General features: G+C 44.6%; 1 protein-coding gene across 1 annotated transcript; it reads left to right on the top strand.

The window, feature by feature from the left end:
• Positions 1–5,886: 5,886 nt before the first annotated feature.
• On the top strand, positions 5,887–15,461 carry LOC129156248 (L-threonyl-[L-threonyl-carrier protein] 4-chlorinase-like). Its single transcript, XM_070552519.1, has 7 exons — positions 5,887–6,288; positions 13,551–13,715; positions 13,850–14,102; positions 14,180–14,271; positions 14,348–14,487; positions 14,567–14,671; positions 14,752–15,461. The coding sequence occupies exons 2-7, from the start codon at positions 13,664–13,666 to the stop codon at positions 14,836–14,838; spliced, it is 729 nt and encodes a 242-aa protein (XP_070408620.1). The 5' UTR covers positions 5,887–6,288; positions 13,551–13,663; the 3' UTR covers positions 14,839–15,461.
• The last annotated feature ends 7,994 nt before the right edge of the window (positions 15,462–23,455 follow it).

Here is a 23,455-nt window from a genome sequence, read left to right as displayed (position 1 = left end):
ACCAAAACCACTGACACGTTCCAGTGAAACAATAACGTTGAGTCCTGGTGGTCAGACATGACCCGCTGGAGTTTTAGTCCAGGAATATCAGGATTCTTCCTGGTTCAAAGGGTCAAAGATTTGCTTGTTTGTTCTTAAAACTAAACTAAATGTTGTAAATAGCAAAACAAGTGATTTCTGCATTTTCAGTCCCAATTAGATTTAGTCATTTTCTTAAATACATTCTTAGTATTTAACTTTATTATAAACAGCTCATCAGCATAAAAGAGGTGGAGCTGGAGTGGTGCTAGAGTAGGTGAGGGCCAGAGATGGGTAACTGTAGAGCAGGTGGTGAACCGTAGGGAACTTCTGAATGGAGTCTGGGTAGAAGAATGAGATGCAGCTTATGGTATAATGCTGGAGGGTGGACAGGAGACACACAGTAGCTGAGGATGATGATGGTAATGATGGAGGTTACCAGGAGCTCAGGAGGATCTCAGGAGATGAGGAGGCCAGTAATGAAGATTAGGAAGGTGGGTATGGCCTCCTCTCCTTTTATGCTCCTGGTTGTAGTTGGTAAAATGGAGTGCAGGTGTGTGGAAAACACACCTGCCACAGCAGCTCCTAGAGGGAGCTGTGATTAGCATCTCCCTAGTGCCCTCCTGTGGCTGACTGAAGGTGAAAGCAGACACAATGGCTGCAACAGATGGGAGTTGAACCTGCAACCCTCTGGTTATGGGGCGGACACTCAACACCTCTGCCACTGTCGCTACAAATGTTCTACAGATGTTTTAAATCAGTTAGTTAGTTAGTTAGTTAGTCCCAACTTCCTAATGGGAATTTATTCCTCATAAATCTCAACAAAACAGCTTCATCTCTTTTGTGTAGATGTCTTTTAACAGCTGCCTTGAGGTTATCTGCAACACGTTGTCACACCCAAAAGCATCTGTTACGACCTCAGCCTGGTCTAGGTTCAGGGAGGCCTAACACAGGAACGTGAGAAAAGAAAAGAACAATCTGACACCAAGTCACAATCAAAAGAAAGTCCTTTTATTAACTAAAGGTGTCCCTAAGGGAGAAAAAAAAACCTGTTTAATGAAAATAGGAGTTTAATTTAGGCTGCAGGAACAAACGCTTGAGGGCTTAAAGTAACTAAAGGAGCAAATAACAATGGGAACGGAAACTCACTGGTTCTGAAAATAAACCAGGAACAACGGAGCTTGCCCGGAGGCCTTACCAAAAGGTCCACTGGTGAACCAACTCACCCACGCAACAGTCAACTCTGTTAAGAGCAAAGAAAACCAGAGCTCAACCGGTTTTCTTATGCGGGTGGAAATTAAACCAGCCAGGGGCAACCGTCCACAAGTTCTCCAAAGTAAGCAATCTTTCACTCCAATCCTCTCTCCAGTCCTCTCTCTCTGTCAGCCTCAATCCTCTCTCTCTCTCGCTCTCTCCTCTCCCTCGCTGTCCTCTCTGAGCAGCGCTGATCTTTATCTGCTCCAGCTGGGTGATTCCTGATGGGAGTCAGCTGCATAGAGTGAAGCCAGGGAGCTGGGCGCTCTCCAAGGTCCTGAAAATGGTGCAGGAATAAGGGTGCGGAGTAGAAGCTGAGTGCTGGAGAACTCAGGGTCCGTAACACCCCCATACCTAAAGTAAAGAAAAATGGTGGAAGTGAAAACAGAATAAAAACACCATTTTTCTCATAATGTGTCTCCCCTTTTTTTTTTTCTACCAGAAACACCAAACGCCCACACAGAGACCGAGTCCCCGCCATCTGCCTAACCAAAAACTAACTAAAAATAAGCCTAGCTCTTCATGTGGATTTGGGCGGGCAGATTAAGCACGGTGCAAAAGACACAAAAAAACATAACCAGCAAAGAGAGGTTCTCTTTCTGGAGTGCTCCCGAGAAGGTGAAATGACTCACCAACACTAACCCATGGGCCACAACACTAACAAAATAACAAATAGATTATCCCCTAAAGAGGAAATAATCTCTCCACCCTAGCCAGGGGATCTCGGCCGTCTGAAAACTGATCGTGGGTGCTGAAGGATCGCGATAAACAATCAGCGATGACATTCTCGGTTCCTTTCCGGTGGCGGCTTCATGTGTTTGCAGCCATCACAGGACGCTTGAGCACCAACATCCAATACAAACGGGACCTTTGGAGACAGTAAAAATGTTAGTGTAGCTACCATAGCAGCAACTTTCTTATAAAAACAATGAGTTGCGAGGTTCGTGGTGAAGCTGGTCGGTTCCAGATGAGTAACAGGATTTTCCAAAGCCAACAGGTCATCCCAGGAGGAAGTGTGAGTAACTATGTTATCCAGATAAATGCTGCACAAAGGAAGTTCTGGCGCCACTAGATGGGTTTGAGTAACCTCATCCAGAACTGGAGTGACGGCAGCGGCTGCGCACACCGCGGCCTCACCGGGTGGTTGTGCAGTAGTCTGAGGAGACAGATATCTTTCTAACATGTTAACATTAGGAACACAAATTTTCCTGCGACGGTCTGTGATGTTTTTAGCTACTGGTTTACACCAATTTCTCAGAAACACATCATTCTTAATAACATAACCAGTAGTTCCATTTATTTTCTTTCCCACATGCTCAAAGCAGTCGGTCAGAGATTTATCAGACCGTTGTTCCGCCTCCAAAGAAGCCGGACTTAGCGGAAACATGTTGGACAACACTTCATTTGTGACCAGATGAGTGGAAGAAGTTGTTTCAGCGGGATTAAGAACATCACTTTGCGAATCGTCAAACAAACTGGAGAGATCCAAAATCTCATGCGCTCTCTTAGCTTGAGATCGGGTACACACACAAGTGGGGAGCACTCCTGCGGGAGTCTCCTCACACTCTCCGGGTGCGATGTTCTCTTTCACCACTGGGGGAGGAATGACCGCACCTCCAGCCAAGTCGTTCCCTAAAAGAAGAGCTACACCTTCCACAGGCAAGGAAGGGCAGACTGCTACTTCACACGACCCAGTAAAGAGTCCACTCCTTAAGTAAATTCTGTGAAGCGGGCGAGAAACAGGCACAGCATTTACTCCAGCCAACAACACGGAAGAGCCGGTAGAGCTCAAGTCATCAAATGGCAACACTTTCTGTGAAATTAACGTCTGAGAAGCCCCAGTGTCTCTTAAAATCTTAACAGGGGTCAGCTTTTCACAGCTTTCTGTAAGAGACACTTGTCCTTCTGACATGAAAGGACCAAAACCACTGTTATTTTCTCCCGACTTGGAGACAAAACCCACGGGCTGCGCAGCAGACCCTCTTTTTTCATTCCTCCGCTTGAGGATTACACAATCCCTCGCGACATGCCCCACCAGGTGGCAATAATAACAGCGAGGTTTCTGAGGACGAGGAGGAGAAGGAGAGTTTCTAAAAGGTGTTACTGACACCGGGCGAGCAGATTCACCCTGATGAACACCACCAACACGGTGCGTCAACACAAACTCATCCGCCAGTAGGGCGGCTGAGGAGAGAGAAGAGACTTGTCTTTCATTTAAATATAATGCCAACCTCTCTGGCAAACACTTCTTAAATTCCTCCAGGAGAATTAGCTCTTTAAGATCCTGTAGAGTTTCAACCTTTGAGGCAAGGATCCATTTCTCAAACATCAGAGCTTTTTCTCTAGAGAACTCAACATAAGTTTGCGTGGAGAGTTTTACATTCTGTGACCGGAACTTCTGACGATAGGCTTCAGGAACCAACTCATAAGCAACAAGAACAGCAGCTTTCACTTTATTATAATCCATGCTGTCAGATAAAGAAAGAGAAGCAATTACCTCTTGAGCCTTTCCGGTTAACTTACACTGCAGCATAGTGGACCACACCTCTTGGGGCCAGTCTAAAGCAGCAGCCAGACGCTCGAATGTAGCGAAGTAGCTGTCAACCTCGCTCTCCCGGAAAGTCGGCACCAGAACAAGGCACTTGCTGATGTCACACTCGTTTCTCTGTTTGTCCATGGACCTCTCGTGCTCATAGTTTGTAGTAGAAGAAACACCTCCTCTTGCTTGGTATTCCAACTCCATACGTTTCAGTTTTAACTTTGTTTCAGCCTCGATCTCACAGCGGCGGATCTCCAGTTCGATTTGCTGCAATCGGGACTTTTCCTCAGCCTCATATTTCATGCGGGCCAGCCTGAGACGAAGACGTGCATTCTCCATACTAGCCGCAGAGGAAGTGGTGGATAAACTCTCTCCTGTGAGCGGCGTCTGCCGCGAAAGAGCGTCCTGTTCATCTGGGACAGAAGGGCGCTCGGGTGCAGCACCCACAGGAACGGAAGTAGAAGCTTTCACAGTCTGTCCATCCTCCATGTCCTGTTTCAGGGGCAAATCCGAAGAGTCACTGAAAGGAGGTTGTAACAAACCTTCCTTTTCCAACGCGGCCATCACAGAATCCTTTAAGTCCTTTTTCAGCTGGTTCTGGATGCCTTGGAGACCGAGGTGTACAGCCAACTCTGCCAGTTCGGTCCTTTTGAAGCTTTCGACCTGGTCCCGAGAAGGGGCATCCAGAAACTCCTTTAAATTAAACATGCTCACGTTAGCACAAAAATCAGCAACAAAAACACAGGTACTCAAATCACACCACCAATCACGTTAACGTAACAAATAAATTAATAACAAAATAATTTCCCGGACGAGCCCCCAATATGTTACGACCTCAGCCTGGTCTAGGTTCAGGGAGGCCTAACACAGGAACGTGAGAAAAGAAAAGAACAATCTGACACCAAGTCACAATCAAAAGAAAGTCCTTTTATTAACTAAAGGTGTCCCTAAGGGAGAAAAAAAACCTGTTTAATGAAAATAGGAGTTTAATTTAGGCTGCAGGAACAAATGCTTGAGGGCTTAAAGTAACTAAAGGAGCAAATAACAATGGGAACGGAAACTCACTGGTTCTGAAAATAAACCAGGAACAACGGAGCTTGCCCGGAGGCCTTACCAAAAGGTCCACTGGTGAACCAACTCACCCACGCAACAGTCAACTCTGTTAAGAGCAAAGAAAACCGGAGCTCAACCGGTTTTCTTATGCGGGTGGAAATTAAACCAGCCAGGGGCAACCGTCCACAAGTTCTCCAAAGCAAGCAATCTTTCACTCCAATCCTCTCTCCAGTCCTCTCTCTCTGTCAGCCTCAATCCTCTCTCTCTCTCGCTCTCTCCTCTCCCTCGCTGTCCTCTCTGAGCAGCGCTGATCTTTATCTGCTCCAGCTGGGTGATTCCTGATGGGAGTCAGCTGCATAGAGTGAAGCCAGGGAGCTGGGCGCTCTCCAAGGTCCTGAAAATGGTGCAGGAATAAGGGTGCGGAGTAGAAGCTGAGTGCTGGAGAACTCAGGGTCCGTAACAGCATCTAAAACTGATGAAGGGTGACTAAGCGTTTGTTTCAGACGCAATGTGCCAGAGCATCGCTTTTCAACGCCCGCGGTAAAACGAACATTTTAGCGAACTGTGACCTTTACCTTCTTGCTTCAGTTAAAGTACGTTTATTGATGTCTTCATGGTTTAGTAGATGTTTCTCTGAGTAATTGTTCCAATGATCAATTTTATTCAGTCATTATAAAAATAATTCATGTAAACAGTAATATATCATACAAATAGATACATATATTTCCATTCCTCCACAACGTATATATTCATATATGTGTATATAGTATCTATTTTAGTATCTCATAACTGAACAGGTTTAGGCAGAAGCAAAAGCTTATAGAATTGCCTAACCTACTTACAAATCAATTTTTCTGTTTCCCTCAATGTGCCAATAACCAAAAAGAAAAAAACACAATCCCATCCACCAACATCAAATTAATATTCTTCAAAAATATTTTTACTGATAAGTGTAATGATAACAGCAAATCATTATTTGCTTAGTATCATGGCTTATGTAGTTCATACTGCTAGACGGTAGGGGGAGCCAGAGGGACGCAGAGGACCCGCGGTCTGGGACAGTAGAAGGAAGCTTGTTTGTTGCATGTGAGCCTGAGATCGATAAAGTACCTTCTCTTCAAGTAATGGTGCCGTTATTGAGAACCTACAACAATACAAGAAACAAGACATGGTGTCAGAAGTTGGTCTTGAAGAAAGGTGACGGACATCTATATAGCTGTACCGACGGATCAGCGTGGCAGTGAACGTGGTGTAGCTAACTCGCCGAGGGGGAAGAGAGAGAAAAAAGAGAGAGACCTAGCGACGTGAGCATGGAAGGCTTACACCCACCACCAATTCTTCAGTTGACTGGAAATGTGGCTGAAAATTGGAGAAGATTTAAGCAACATTTCACGTTGTACCTGTCAGCAATTGGACTCGACGAGGCAAGTGATAAAAAGCAAGCGTCAGTGTTTTTGCATGTAGTGGGTGATGAGGCGCTGGAAGTCTATAATAACTTCACGTTTCCTGATGGTGACGGAATGAAGCTGGATGAAATAATGGTGAAGTTTGAGGCTTACTGCATACCTAAGAGAAATGTGACGTTTGAGAGGCACAGATTCTTCACATGTGTACAGAAGACTGGGGAGACAATAGATCAGTATGTCACAGAGCTGCAGAACAGAAGTAAAACATGTGAATTTGGAGGACTGACAGACTCTTTGATAAAAGACAGACTTGTGTGTGGGATTCCAGACAACGGGTTGAGAGAGAGGCTACTGAGAGAGGAAAATCTTGACCTGGAAAAAGCATTAACACTGTGCAGAGCAGCTGAAACAGTGAGGGCACAAGCTAAAGAACTGCTGAGTGACAGCTGCAGAGTGGATGCTGTAAAAAAGAACACACACAGGGTCAAAAAAGAGAGTGCTGCTGCTGAGATGAAACTGCAATTGAAATCGCCAGCGAACAGGGACAGAAAGGAAAAGACTTGTGGTCGCTGCAGGATGCAACATCCTCCTTAAAAATGTCCGGCATATGGGAAAAGATGCAATATTTATAACAAAAATAATCATTATGCTAGGTGCTGCAAAGTTCAAATCCCGAAACAAAGTTCAGTTCATACTGTGGATGAAGACGACACAGAGGAGCTCTATGTAGCTGCAGTGACAGACAATAAAACAGGAGGAAAGGACTGGATAATGACTCTCAAAGTAAATGACACACTCATGAAAGTCAAGCTGGATACTGGAGCTCAAGTGAATGTCATATCTGAAGCAGAGTTCAAGAGAATCAGACCTAGACCCAAAATGCATGCTACATCGGTGAAAGTGAGTGGATATTCAGGTTCAGAAATACCTGTAAAAGGAAAATGCATGGTTAAAGTCACACACAAGGACAAGGAGCACACGCTAACGTTCATCGTGGTGCCAAAGAATGTGCAGCCCATACTAGGGTTACATGCCTGTGAGAGTCTGAACCTAGTGAAAAGAGTGCTGGTCGTGGAAACTGATTATGACATGGATTATAATGAGTTGATGAAGGAATATAGTGACCTGTTTCAGGGACTTGGTTGCCTTGCTGGAGAACACACAATCAGAGTCGATGAAAGGGTTAAACCAGTCATTCATCCGTGCCGCAAAGTACCATTTGCTCTACAAAAGCCACTAAAAGCCGAGTTGGACAGGATGGAAAACCTGGGAGGGATTGAAAAGGTTGATGAACCAACGGAGTGGGTGAGTTCTCTTGTTATTGTGGAGAAAAAGACGGGAAAGCTCAGGGTTTGCATGGATCCTAGAGACCTGAATAGAGCAATAAGGAGAGAACATTTCAAACTGCCTACAGGAGAAGAGATCATGTCACAGTTTGCAAAAGCGAAGTACTTTAGCAAGCTAGATGCTTCATCAGGATTTTGGCAACTGAAGCTGGACGAAGCAAGTTCGAAACTGTGCACATTCAACAGCCCATTTGGCAGGTACAGATTCCGGCGACTGCCGTTTGGCATTGCCTCAGCACCAGAAGTGTATCACAAGACGATACACATGATCTATGAACACCTGGAAGGAGTCGACACGTCAATGGATGACATCATTGTGTGGGGTAGCACAAAAGCTGAACATGACCTGAGACTGAGAAATGTTCTTGAAGCAACCAGAAGAGGCAATCTGAAACTGAATAAGGAGAAATGCCAGCTGGGCGCGCACAAACTGACATTTGTTGGAGATATTCTGAGCAGTGAAGGCATCAGGCCAGATCCTCAAAAGGTGGCTGCAATTGAAAACATGCCGAGGCCGAAATCCAAGAAAGACGTGCAGAGGTTTAATGGCATGGTGAATTACATGGGGAAATTCTCTCGGAAAAGATGGCGCCACTGAGACAGCTAACGGAAAAGAGACTCAAATGGGAGTGGAATCATGAACATGAGAAAGCATGGCGTGACTTGAAAGATTTGCTTACGAAGGAACCAGTTCTGAAGTTTTATGATCCAATGAGGCCTATTAAGATCTCATCAGATGCATCACAGAGCGGGCTTGGAGCTGTTCTGTTGCAGAAGTATGATGAGTGGCAGCCTGTTGCCTATGCATCGCGATCGATGACTGATGCAGAGACGAGATATGCACAGATTGAAAAAGAACTGCTAAGCATAACATACGCCTGTGAGAGATTTCACCAGTTTGTGTCCGGGCAGGCTGTCAGTGTTGAAACTGATCACCAGCCGCTGATAGTATTGTTCAAAAAACCACTAAATGACTGTCCGCTGAGAATCCAAAAAATGATGATCCGGCTGCAACGTTACACACTTGACGTGATGTACACGCCTGGCAAGCTGATGTACACAGCTGACGCATTACCCAGAGCTGTTGATCCAAATGTGCCAGCAAACACCACGTTGGATGATGATGTGAGAGCATATGTGAGCATGGTCACAGGTGCACTTCCCGTTGCAGGAGGGAAGATGGAGCTCATAAGAACAGAGACAAGCAAAGGTGGAACATTACAAGCGCTGTGCAAGACTGTCATAGATGGATGGCCCAGCTGTAAGCAAAGCTGCTCACCTGTTCTTCAAGAGTATTGGAACTGCAGAGCAGAATTGTCTGTAGGTGATGATGTGGTGTTAAAGGGAAGTAAAAATGTTATCCCAAAAAGCCTGCGAGGAGAGATGCTCAAAAAGATACATGCAGGGCATCTGGGCATGGAAAAATGTAAAAGGAGAGCATGTGAGGTGATGTACTGGCCACGGATTAATCAGGACATGACGAAGTGTCAAGCTGTTCAACATGTCTGACATATCAAGCAAGCAATCCTGCTGAGCCACTGTCAGGGACTTGCCTAAACCAGCCAGAGACGCACTACTCATGAGACTCAAAAAACTCCATTTTATTTTGGAGCAGCTTCACAGGTAACAGAAACTTTAACCCAATCACAGCACAAGACCATCTCCAGAAAACAAAAGACATTTCAGACACACCAGGTTCAACTTAAATAGTGGCTGATCAGACCACTCTACATACAAGAGGGGAACAATTAACATACAATTAACACACACATCCTCACACACACAAACTAACCAGTCTAATCCATTCAGGTAACTCAAATAACTAAATCATAATTACAAACTTCCTTTCCATAACAGAAAACATCTACATTAAATTTGACACAAGTATAAACATGAATCTCCCCTCCCTTGGGAGTTGGTAGATCCCAGGAGTGCCGATTAGGCTTCCTGAGGAGATGAGCTGCAGGTGTGAGACTCCATGGGAAACTCCAAGTCACTGGTAACTCAAAACAGAAACACAAAATTAACACATACATTCATAAACAGAAGACTGATTGTGTGCACATCAACCAGTCATCCTGGACAGAACACAGAAAACACCACCAGCAGACCATGTCCATGAGGTGACAGACACTGCTGCCACAGCCACTAAAGCCACACCCAGTGCCAGACCGACCATATTAGAAGGTGGGGGCGGACCTCTTAATGTCTGGAGGAAAGGACTATATTGTGGTTACAGACTACTACTCTTTGTATCCAGTAGTATGTAAACTGCAAACAACAACAGCAGAGGCTGTAATCACCTCTATGAAAGCTGTATTTGCACGACATGGGGTGCCAAGTGAAGTGTTCACAGACAATGGACCACAATTCTCCAATATGAGGTTTGGACAGTTTGCCAAAGAATGGGACGTTATTCACACGACGTCAAGCCCGCGTTACCCGCAATCTAACGGATTAGTGGAAAAGTCCGTCCAAACGGTGAAGAGGCTGATGAGTAAGGCAAGAGACAGTGGTGCTGACTTCTACCAAAGTCTGCTCGTATACTGCACAACGCCACTTGAGTATGGTATGTCGCCAGCTCAGCTGCTTATGGGACGACGCCTGAGATCAAACTTGCCCATTCAGGATAATCTGCTTAAAACACGTGAGGGAAACGGCGTGAAGAAACTAAGGAGCAACAAAAAGCGAAGCAGAAGTTCTATTATGATAGAGAACTGCATGCTGGGGATCAGGTGAGATTCAAAGACAAAACCGGCACATGGGCGCAGAAAGCAACAGTTCTACGGAATGATCAACCTCGATCATTCATCATTCAGACAGAAGATGGAGCTGTGCTGAGAAGAAATCGCAGAGATCTTCTTAAGGGACCAGTGGTAGTGGAGCAGAGGTTGGAGGCTGCTGATCAAACACAACACACACATGAGACACAGTCACCTGCAACATCTGCACATACACATGTACAAACACCAGCACATACACATGTACAAACACCAGCACATACACATGTACAAACACCAGCACATACACATGTACAAACACCAGCACATACACATGTACAAACACCAGCACATACACATGTACAAACACCAGCACATACATGTACAAACACCGAGAAGATCTGTAAGACATGTGAAGCCACCTATGAGACTGATTGAACAGATGTAATGTGTTGACATGTTGTTTGGAAGATGATGTTACGTTATCTCTGTAAGTTCACCATGTTTGGTTTTTGGGGTTGAATGGGTTATAATTGTTGAAAGCTAGTTAAGTTGTTAACATTACTTTACCAAAGCTTGGTTTAACAAATAACATATAATTAGAGGCTGTTTATGTTTGTGAACGTCAGTATGTTATCTTATTGTTTTAAAAAAGAAAAAAGGAAGATGTAATGATAACAGCAAATCATTATTTGCTTAGTATCATGGCTTATGTAGTTCATACTGCTAGACGGTAGGGGGAGCCAGAGGGACGGAGAGGACCCGCGGTCTGGGACAGTAGAAGGATGCTTGTTTGTTGCATGTGAGCCTGAGTTCGATAAAGTACCTTCTCTTCAAGTAATGGTGTCGTTATTGAGAACCTACAACAATACAAGAAACAAGACAATAAGTATTTTAAAAACTGAAAGTGAAGTTGCTAATTTAAATTCTATTTTAGCCTCATTCCAAAATTTTACTCCCATTACAGAGATACATCTCCTTTTGATATCCTTTTTAGCTGTTTGTACAACAAACATACATACAAATTCTAATTCAATTCAAATTCAAAAATACTTTATTAATCCCAGAGGGAAATTAGAGTTTCAGTACAGACAATTCTGAAATCAGACATACATACATATGTCACAATCTGCTCCTACCTCCCTCTGACTCCTACTCTCTCCTGCCCCTTGTTAACCTGCCCATTTGTTCCTGATTGTTCCCCGTGTATTTATACCTCCCATCTTCAAGTGTCCCTCGTCGGATCATTGTTGTGTCTTGTTGTTCCTGCCGCATCCTCTGTCATTAAATCCATTTTTTACGTTATCTGAGCCCGCATTCCTGCCTCCTGGTCAGCTCCACCACACATGGTCCGCCGCCACCCACACCACAGTGTGACAACAAGCACACATATGACAAGAATTGGTGACTGTGGTCATTCACAACCCGAGTCACGCTACCGTTATAGATCAAGAGGGTTTATATGAGGATAGAGTCAATGGGAGAGGGAAAAAAGGCACTTCAGAGTTACCCTCAACAGAGAGGGTAGCTTTGCTATGCAAAAAAAAAAAATAAAAATAAACACCTCTTAAATCATATTTAGTTTCACTCTTTTCAAAAAACATTTGTATATTTTCTGGCAGAAACATTAATTTTGCTCTAAACATAAATTGCATTATTTTATAATAATTTAGATCTTCTATTTTCATAATCCGTGATTTTAAAAACAACGGATCAGTATGAGCATAATAATTGCTCTTGTTTATAACTCAAATAGTTTTCTTTTGTATAGTTTTTATTTCATTTATATGTGTTTTAAAAGTTGAACCCCATATTTCTATACAATATGACATGTAAGGTTGTATTAGTGAGCAGTATATTAAACGTGAGGCCTTATAGTTTAGCCTGTCTTTCACTTTATATAACAGACCCAAATATTTTGCTATTTTAACTTTTAAATAATTTAAATGATGTTGTCAGGATAAATTAGAGTCAATCACAACGCCTAGAAATTTTATTTTTTTATATTCAGTGATAATTTATTTACATCAAACCAAGATTTGAGGACATTTAACTCTTTTTCGGCCTTCTTTAAAAGTTCTTTTACATCTTTACCTGAACAAACTAACTAATTGTGTCAGATTTATGTTTGTAAGTTCTTTTCCATCTGACTGGTGTTCTACTGATTGTTGTTGCCTGTAAATTACTGGTTAATCCTTCAGGTTTGAGTTGAACTCAAGTCTAACAACACTTCTGAAAAGAAAAGCATAACATTAATATTTGGTCTCTTGGTAAAGTCTGAGGCATCTGTTTAAAGGCACTCATGTGAAGACGTAGCTGCAGGGTTTGAACGTTCACCCAAGCTCTGGACAGGAAAGGAAGAAAGTCATTTCCCAGTTACTTTAGTCTTTCTCACATTTGTTTTGTCTTATTTTCACTTCTCCATAAAAAACACTTTATTTTCTCCTGAGCAACATCTGATAATAATCTCATCTGATTATTGTTCTGCCCTGTGTGCTGTCATCATTCAGACAAGTTACTGATGATGTCATCCTGAGTTCTTCTGACCAAAGCAAACGTACAAGCCCCTTGCTTCCTTGTACAGAAAAAGGGCGGGAAGTCAACACTCGGAAAGAACACAGCTGATTAAAACTAAAGATTTCTCGTTACCTGAGAGAACAAAAATGTTTGAATAGGCTCCACACACCAGAATGTGGTAACAATAGATACATCACTGCACGGATTCTCCTCTTCGATTCTGTCTTACTGGAAATATGTGACATGACTCCAGCTGGCATAAGAGCGGGCGTTTCCAGAGGATGCCGGCGAGTATAAAATCTGAGCCTCGTGTGTTTGAGTCCAGACTCAGAACACGAGAAAAGACTGAGCAGACAGGTACGGACAGAACCAGCTGTTTTCTGCTGTCACTGCAGCCTAGAAGAAAAGTTTAGATTTGCACCTGAAAATACTCATTTCTATAGTTTTATCATGTTTTCTTTTTAAAAGGAACAACAGTTTTTATTTTGTGCGTGTGTTATAATTAAATGACAGGAAAGATTTAAAACAATTTAGTGACTTTTCCATTATAATTAAATTCAGGGAGGTAGTGAGTGTTTTATTGGTCTTTTCTCAAAAACCAGTTGGGAAAAATGGGCATGGCAGGATTTATTGTTACATTTATGAGATAAAGACTGAATGAATGTTTCCAAAACTAATCTTTTCTTTGTCTGATTAGTTATCCAAACAGTTCAGAGGCTTCAGCAGTGAGACGCTCTAACAAAGCTGGCTGAACTCCAGCAGAGCTACAACCAGCAGGGTTTCCTGTCTCCTCTGTCCGTGCTGAATGAGATGGAGCTGAGGGAAGCCAGAGACGCCTTTGCTAAGCTGGAGGATGAATTTGGTGAGGAGGATGTACAAATCAGACATGCTGTAAAGAATTCCACATGCTGCAAATATTCAGGATTTATTTAGTACATTTTGTTCTGTCTGATCCATTTGTCCCAAACTGATTTTCTAACAAAACTGTCTATGCAGGTAAAGAGTACACTCAGTACAGCCTCCACAACGTTCACCTCCAGTATCCCTGGGTGATGAGCCTGACCAAACATCCCCGTATCCTGCAAGTGATCCAAGCTGTCCTGGGCCCAGACGTCCTCCTGCTGGACTCTCGTTTCATCTGTAAATACCCGATTCTCAAACCAGCCAACATCCTGGAGAATGAAGGAAGTCCGACCAAGTCTGATGGGGAGAACGGTCTTCCTTACGTCGCCTGGCATCAGGATATGAGGTCCCGGATACTCCAGTGAAAAAATAAATGTAAAAAGTGTCTTCACTGGTTCTCAGTGTAAGCCTTTGGTTTTACAGGTATTGGGGAATTGCTGGTGGTCCGGTCCTCTCTGTGTGGCTCGCTCTTGATGACTCACAGAAGGAAAACGGAGCCCTTCAGGTTATTCCAGGTACTTCGTCTGAAGCTATAGCTGAACCCACAGTCCTAGTTAGCGCTTCGTCTCATGATCAGCTTTTTCACTGTAGGAAACCACTGCTCTGGCATGCTACCCCATCGCCAAGCCACCCGCTCTGGAAACATGCTGTCGGTCAACCAGGAGATCCCAGAGGAGCTGGTTCAGGTGGAGGAGACTGTGTTCTGTCCTCTGAAAGCTGGACAGATGTCTGTGAGTTGTTTTTGCTGTAATCTAAAATAGTTCTAAAGACAATTACAACTTGATTCGTAATGACTTTTTTTCCCCACAGATTCATGATGGATTTCTTGTCCATGCAAGTGATCCCAACACGTCCCGGAGGAGGCGCTGTGGCTTTGTGATCCGTTATGTTCCCACCTGTGCAAACCCCATTCAGGTGAGACTAATCTCTTCAGGGTATTTTAGAACGTCTGACCTTCTTTATATGATCATGTTTCTGATTGGTTCTGCTGCTAGGATCCTGATCGACCCAGGAAGTTTCATGCAACAATGTTGGCTTGTGGAGAAGACCAGTTCAATCATTTCTCCAACAAAAGCTCATGAAGGATCAACCATGTGGCTGGCAGCAGTCGTTCATCAAAGTCTTTTCTGTGTTTATCACCATCTCATTGATTTATGTTACTAACTATGATGATGAACTGAATTGTCTCTGAAACATATAAACAACCCTGCTGTTTTATGTGGTTGAAAAAGTAGCTTTGTTACAAACATAAAAGCACTTTCTTACATTTATAGTGGATCTTGTTTCATAACGTAAATAAGCCGTGAACATGCGTAGATGTGGAAAGTAAAATGTAACGTTTTCCAGGGGATTAAGAGGCATTACATTCATGTGTTCAAGTAAATTATAATTTCTTTGTTAACCTCTGTATTTATTCATGACTGCTGGTGTTTTACCATGAGCACACAGAGCCTAGTGAAACACATATACTTTATATTAGATGATCTCAGTGACATTTAAAAGCTGTTTAATGTACTTAAAATAGTATTTGTTTATGTATCTGTCTTTAATTCAATACAAAGTACATGTATGTATAAAAAGTACTCATGATGTCATAAAAAGCCAACAACTGAAACTAAATAAAATTTAAAAAGTCTTCATTTGAAATGGACTGAACTTACCTGTTATTTGAAGGTGTATCTAAACTTTACAGAAAGTTAAATCAATTTTACAAAATACATTATATTAATATATTTTATTTATTGTATAATTTTTTATTATTACTTTTGTAAATGTGACTTAATTTTAACTGAAAATAAAAGCTGTTTTAAATGTGGTAGCGTACACTTCCAGGCTGTTTAACTATGAAACTTACAAATGACTCACTGACCAGTTTAATGTGAAAAATGTTCAGAGCTATTTTCTGTCCTTACTTTGCCCAGTTCAGAGTCACGGAGCTCATACCAGTATTAACCAGGAGAGAGACTAATAACACCTGAACAACAGGATAACACTGAGATGTGTTCATAGATTAAATTCGTCTCCTAATTACCCTAAAATACATGTTTTGGGATTGCAGGGAGGGAACTGGAAAAAAAACCTTAGATGTAAAAATATCGTCGTCGTCGTCTTCCTCCACTTATCCGGGTCCGGGTCGCGGGGGCAGCATCCCATCTAGGGAGCTCCAGACCGTCCTCTCCCCGACCACCTCCACCAGCCCCTCCTGCAGGACCCCAAGGCGTTCCCGGACCTGATTGGAGATGTAACCTCTCCAACATGTCCTGGGTCGACCCGGGGGCCTCCTGCCGGCAGGATCGAAACACCTCCCCAGGGAGGCATACAGGAGGCATCCTGACCAGATACCAAAACCACCTCAACTGACTCCTTTCGATCCGGAGGAGCAGCGGTTCTACTCCGAGTCCCTCCCAAATGTCCAAGCTCATCACCCTATCTCTAAGGCTGAGCCCGGCCACCCTACGGAGGAAACTCATTTTGGCCGCTTGTATCCGCAATCTCGTTCTTTCGGTCATTACCCAAAGCTCATGACCATAGGTGAGGATTGGGACGTAGATCGACCGGTAAATCGAGAGCCTGGCTTTCTGGCTCAGCTCCCTCTTCCCCACGACAGATTGGCTCAGCGTCCGCATCACTGCAGATGCTGAACCAATCCGCCTGTCGATCTCCGATCCCTCCTACCCTCACTCAAAAGACCCCAAGATACTTAAACTCCTCCACTTGAGGTAGGACCTCTCTCCCGACTCGGAGTTGGCAAGCCACCCTTTTCCGGTCGAGAACCATGGTCTCAGATTTGGAGGTGCTGATCCTCATCCCAGGCGTTTCCCACTCGGCTGCGAACCTACCCAGCAAGAGCTGAAGGTCAGAGCTGGATGAAGCTAGGAGGACCACATCATCCACAAAAAGCAGAGACGAGATTCTCCTGCCACCAAACTCGACACACTCCACACCACGGCTGCGCCTAGAAATTCTGTCCATAAAGGTAATGAACAGAACCGGTGACAAAGGGCAGCCCTGGCGGAGTCCAACCCTCACCGGGAACAGGTCCGACTTACTACCGGCTATGCGGACCAAACTCACGCTCCTCTGGTAAAGGGACTGAATGGCCCTTAACAGAAAGCCATCCACCCCATACATGTGTGCGTGTGTGTGTGTGTGTGTGTGTGTGTGTGTGTGTGTGTGTGTGTGTGTGTGTGTGTGTGTGCGTGTGTGCGTGTGTGCGTGCGTGCGTGCGTGCGTGCGTGCGTGTGTGTGTGTGTGTGTGTGTGTGTGTGTGTGTGCACCAGAAGTGAGCAAATTCCATGTTAATAATGCCAGTTTCACAGAAGAAATAAATGTGTTTATAGCCTGGTTTTTGGCTTAATAGATCTAGTTTGCACTGAACTGTGAGTATTAGCCCGATATCCTCGGTCAGCTTATCCCCACACTGCCCTGGGGGTTTTGCTCCTCATCATCACAGTCCTTGTAGCTCAGGGGTGGGCAATTATTTTTTCCATGGGGCCACATGAGAAATAGAAAATATTGTGGAGGGCCAGACCAAAAGGCTGAAGTCAATTATGCATAATATTAATGGTATTTCTTTATAAAAAGCAGTAAATACCATCGTTTTTTTAAGCTGGTAAGAGTAGACTATATGTTATAAATGAGCAAAAAGGAAGAAGTGAGGTTGGCTTACAAAAATGTGATTTATTCAAATTTTCCAAGGCAATGGTAAACAAAGTGCGTATTTGCTTTTTTTAAACATTTGTGACTTATATTAGTTAACAGTTTTAGTCACATTCACTCCAAAACACATTTTGAGTTTCAAATATTGTTGGAAAGAGGTTCTTAGCATTCTACAGACACACAGTATTGTCTGTAAAATAAAATCACTGAACTGTGATCTTGAGAAAGAGGTTTCAAAAAAAGTGTCCCAGTTCACTGCTAGTTGCCTACATTTGTGGTCCAAACACCTTATTTTGTGTTTTTAAGCGATTTTTTTCTTATTCAGTGAGAGAAATCTAGTCTCTGCTGGGCTTTAGCGAGTGCATCAAAGTCAGGTTGAATGTCTGAGGTGGAGAAGCGAAGCACAGCTGACAAATGATCATCAGTGAGAGAGGATCTTTACCTGGATTTTGTAAACTTCATCATTGAAAATGTTTGTTCACAAATGTAGGTAGAGCCGAAGAAAACCAACATCTTCTGAGCATGTCTCCTCAGGTTTGGGAAGTTCTCCTCCTTACGAGAAGAGTAGAAACCCAGCAGAGATCCTGAATCTCTGCTTTCAAGTCCCAAACCCTCTTCAGCACTTTCCCCAGGCTGAGCCATCTGACAGCTGTGTGGAGTCCTCCAAAAGAGCCACACACTGTCTGTGATTCATTGCCCGTGCCCTGATGAAGTTTATTATTTTAGTAACAACATCAGTAACATGGTTGATTTTTAGCACTGACTTGCACAACACATGTTGGTGTATAATTCAATGCAAAAACACCTATTTTTGATCTGCATCGATTTCTGTCACTTTATCTTGCCTGCGTTTCAAAAGTCCGACATTTTTCCCTGTAAGATTTGGACAACCGTCAGTTGTGACACCTGACAGGCTCTCCCATTTCAATCCCAGAGTGTCCATGCACGCATTTACCTCTGTAAAAAGATCACTCCCTGTCGTTGTCCCTTTCATCGACCGCATTGCTGCCAGCTCCTCTGTGAGCTCCGTTATCCCCCGGACATCACAGCTCTCGTCTAAGGCCAATGAGAAAAAGTCAAAACTTGCCACTTCACGTTGCAGCTGAAGCTCCAGGTTCCCCACGGTTCGCCTGGACAGCGGGATTTGCTCAAATGCGCCTTTTTTTCAGGGCATATTAGTGCTGCGGAGTCCACCATGCACTCTTTGACAAACTCTCCCTCTGAAAACGGCTTGCTGTTTTTAGCTATTGTGTGGGGTATCACAAAGCTGGTCCTGGTTGCTGCATCCCTGGATGTGTGAAGCTTTGTAAAACAGCCTTGCTGCTTTTGCAACTTTGCTAGCAAAGCTTCGGATGTCCGTGCCCTCTCAGCATCAGATAAGTTCTTGTACTTTTCCGAGTGTTTCTTGTCGTAATGCCGACTCAAATTGTAGTCCTTAAACACGGCAATCTCCTCCCCGCAAACCAAACACACGGCTTTGCCTCCGACTTCAGTAAAAAAAATACTTAGCAGTACAATTTTTGTTGAAAATCCTGTATTTGGCATCTTTCTTACTTTTTTTTTTTTTTTTTTTTTGCATGAGCGGACATTTCTGGGGCTACAATCACCATGTCAACCGCGGGCACTTGTTGCTATACATATTGCGTCATTGTGCACGTAAAAAAACAACTTCAAAATAAAAGCAATGCAGCCTTAGCCCATGCATGAGGTAAAATGAGAAAATACATTTATTTTGTAATTTCCAATTAACCTTACGCGGGCCGGTCAAAGTCAACCAAAGGGCCGAATGTGGCCCGCGGGCCGTAAAATGCCCAGGTCTGTTGTAGCTTATGCAGGTTTGTTTTGAAGGAGTTTCTGCGGACCAATGTGATTTACTTCCTGTTTCCAGCCTGCTAACTGGACCGTCTCTCCCTCCTAGGTGTCCGTCACAGCCTGTCCCACGCCCAGCTGTTTTCCACTCTGTGTCTCACTGTCTCTGCTCTGTGGTGTGGCTCAGGTCTGATCTACATTCTGGTAGGACAGGGGGTGCTGCAGCCCACAGACCTGAAAGCCTCACTGGTTCCTGGTCTGGCAGTGTTTACTCTGGCCTTGTTCATCATAGGCAGTGTTGCACTCTTTGTGAAGACACAGATTCTGTTCCTCATAGCCGTCTGCATTTCTTTAGCTTCTGCCCATCAAATCACTGACCTGTGTGCTGCAGGGTTTGGAAAGTCTGCCACTGCTGCAAACTACCTTCTTGTCTGTCTGGTGTGTGTTTACTTTGGATTTGGACGTCTTCTGTCCACAATCACTCAGGGTACAGTGAGACCCCCAGGAGTTGCCCTGAAGCTGAAAGCTGAGCTGAAAACAGACCAGAACCAGAGGTGCAGTGATGTAGCAAGTGTAGGTTTGGTGATGAACTTGTTGTCTGCCTCTGTGTTGGCCTGTCCCCTGTTACGTGTTGTCCCTACACTCTCTGTTGGACTTGTCCCCATGCTGTGGACAGCTGGAGTCTTCCAGCTAAGCCTGTGTGTCCTCTTTTATCGATCTTTGGACATACTGGCTGCTACTTTCTATGGTTTTACAGCCCTGCTGAGGTTTGCAGAGGGCTACAGTGCTTTGTTGTCCTGGTACTCCATCCAGCCTTTCTCTCCGGTTCCCTTTCCTGTTGTCTTTGCCGTGCTTTTCTCCACTCTGACCCTGTTCAGCTGTCAAAAGAGCCTGCTGGAGGGCCTCTACCATTTATTCTTTGTAGCCTATTGTATTTCCATTGCAGCACAGCCCAAAGGCTTATTCCAAGGAGGTACTCAGGGAGTGCAGGGTGCTATATTTGTAGCTACGGTTGGAATGCCGTTAATCACTGCATTCAACATGGTTTCCAGTACCAAGATTCCTGGTTTAGATCTCTGGACTCCTCATTTACCAAATTCCATTGGCAGGATAAACCTCCACGAATTAGCTTAAAAACGCTTCAGAAGACCAAAGACAGAGGAGGACTGGATTTACCCAACTTTTATTATTATTTCTTAGCCAACAGGCTGCAATATATACCAAGATGGTTGCAAGATACCCCACTAGATGAGTCCTGGTTAGATATAGAACAGACACTTTGCAATACGATAGAGCTTTCAGACTAACCATTTATTAGCTCAAGCATAAGAAAACATGAAGGCTTCAAAAGTATTAGTATCAGCATCTCTCTGACAGCATGGTGGGAGTATCTTAAAATGACCGAGTCTTCACTAGTACCATGCAGACGCACACCTATCTGGAATAATCCTGACATTTTGCAAAATAAAAAAATGATGAACCTTCTGGACTGGAAAAATAAAGGAATCCTATACCTGGAACACATATATGAAGGATTGGACTTCATCCCATTTAATAGAATAGTCTTCCAATTTGGAATAGATGAGAATAGATTTTTAGAATACCACCCAATTAAATCTGTAGTCAAACAAAAATTTAAGCTCAATCAAATAGAATTACAAACACCCCCAAGGGTATTAGACTTCTATAATCTCAACCCCACCAAACTACTGTCTAAAGTATATAAGACACTGTCCAAAATAGACGATAGAATAGCAATCCCTATTGAAAAATGGGAGGTGGATCTATCAGTCAGCTTTGACCAGGACTTCTGGTCCCAAACTTGTTTAAAAACTTTTAAAATGATCAGACACTCCAATTTACAATTAATTCAGTACAAAATTCTACACAGAGTACACTATACAGGTCACCGCATGTTCAAGATGGGGTTTGTGTCGTCTGACACCCGTACACACTGCACAAACAACATTCCTGTCAATTACATTCATGCACTGTGGTCCTGTCCACCTGTCCAGGAATTTTGGGCTAGAGTATGTGAAGACCTGTCAAAGTCTTTGAAATGTCATGCCCCAACCAACCCCTCTCTTTGTTTACTGGGAAACCTGGACAATGTCCTGATTGAAACATCTGTGGTTCACGTGGTTCTGACTGCCATATGCATTGCTAAGAAAACTATCCTCTTGAATTGGAAAAATAGAGAAACTCTCTGCATTAACCAGTATAGAAATCTTTTGTTAGATCATATTACACTTGATTTAGCTTCTGCTTCCACTTCAGATAAATCTCTCTGGGCTCCTTTGATCGGTTCCATCACATAGCGATGATGGGGGACCATTGATGTTGTCCTGTGGGATGATGTGTGTGTATGTGTGTGTGTGTGTGGGGGGGGGACGGTCTGAGTTTGGGGGGGGGGGGGGGGGGGACGGTCTGAGTTTGGAGTATCCGGATGTTCCCTGAGGATGGGTTCACTGGGGATGTCTGGGACTGGGGGGCCGTTGTCCCCCTCTGGAGGTGCTTGGGTTGCCTCAGGGGGTGGACTACTGGCGGTTGTGAGTGGGGCCCCTTGGAGGTATTGGCGGCGGCCATGAGTCACTGCCTGGCAGCTGCATTGCCCCTGGGCGGGTCTGGGTGGGGGCTCGGGGTGTTGGGGTGGCCGGCCCCGTGTGGGGATCTGGGCGGGGCCTTGGGGGTCGGGTCCTGACATATATGCTGCCGGGAAAAAGGCAGGGACATGCAGCAGTGTTTGGCCGGGGTTCAGGGGCCTCGGCTAGACCTTGGCTCCTCTGCTGTCCCATCACAGGGGAGGGGGAGGACCCAACCTTACCTGGATGTCCCATGTCTTATATATTCTGGAAGTTGTGCAAATGCAGGGATAGGCATAGATATTGTGCTGAGGTTGGGCTGGGTTGGTGCCCTCGGACTCCGTGAGGCTCTGTAATGCTGCTGCTTTGGACCCTGGCAGGATGGGCTGGGGTCTCCATGCCCTGGGCGGCAATTTGACAACAGAGGTGCCTATTGGGGCCAGTAGGAGAGCTGGCTCCCTGGAGGGCTAAAGCTTGGTTTATGCTTGACACATTCACTTTCCGCTTGGTGATGCGGCTCGCGGATGGAACGCGCTTCACAACTTGCAGCGTTTATCGTTCATTCGGCTTGTATCTGCGGTGAGCCAATATTCTCCCAAACTGAACGGGGCAACATGGAGCTCTACACGGCATTCATCCAACACTAAACCGCAGTAGAAGTAAAAACTGTTGTTTACAACATGGCATTCCAGCATTTATAACAGCGTCCTTGTCTTTTCCGACAGAGCAAGCTATTTCTCTCCAATAATTATTAACAGCATGTTGATCAAGGTGATCTTTGAGAGCTGAATCATACAAATGTCTGTATTTACGAACCTCTGCCATACTAGTTCTTGTCGGTCCGCAATTTTTTTCCGCGTCCGACCACCCGCATGGTTAGAAATTTTCCTAGGAACGCGTTGCGGAAATTTTGGGCCGTGCGGAGGCGCGGTGGAGGGGCGTGGTTGTTAAAATGACGCAATTTCGCCGCGCGGACCTCGCGGACGCGTCAAGCATAAACCAACCTTTAGCCCAACCAGCCATTCCTCCCCATCCCCACATATTTCTCTCCTCCTGCTCCCTCACATCATCACACAAACATGCACATAGGACCTTGGGGGGTGGACAAGTCATGGAGTGCGGGTATCTACCCCATTTCCGCATTCCTGTGGCAACCTGCCCCCGAATTTTATTTGCACCTTGTACACTTCCACCGACGACATTCCACGCAAACACACACTTGGGCCTTGGGAGTGAGCACATTCAACGGCACTTAGCAGGGGGATTTCTCAGCCTCCTCCCGAGTGCCGATGCCCACTTCCAATTTTAAACTGCACTTAGACACCGAAGGCTGTGGGTGCAAGTGGGGTGGTGCGGTGGCATCAACTGGCATAGGCCAGACAATGCCCGCACTGCCTGCTCACCATAGCCATGGAATACACCTCATTAACACACAACACTATATTGGAGCAGGTGGAGGGAGACTAGGGGTCTTAGCACACCTCTGTTATTGCTTGGCTTCCTGGGGCTGGACGCCAAGAGGGAGATCTGGACGTCTGGTTTGGGTATGGGGTGGTGGGTTGCTGTGCTCAGCGTTGGGCGGGGGAGCCTGCCCATTAGCACCCCAGCAGAAAGGGTCAAACTCTGGTAACCGGTGATGGTTGTACCC

This window comes from Nothobranchius furzeri, chromosome 1 (assembly GCF_043380555.1).
Source record: "Nothobranchius furzeri strain GRZ-AD chromosome 1, NfurGRZ-RIMD1, whole genome shotgun sequence".
NCBI lineage: Eukaryota > Metazoa > Chordata > Actinopteri > Cyprinodontiformes > Nothobranchiidae > Nothobranchius > Nothobranchius furzeri.
Note: the sequence above shows the minus strand (reverse complement) of the source record. Positions and strands in the feature narration are given on the sequence as shown.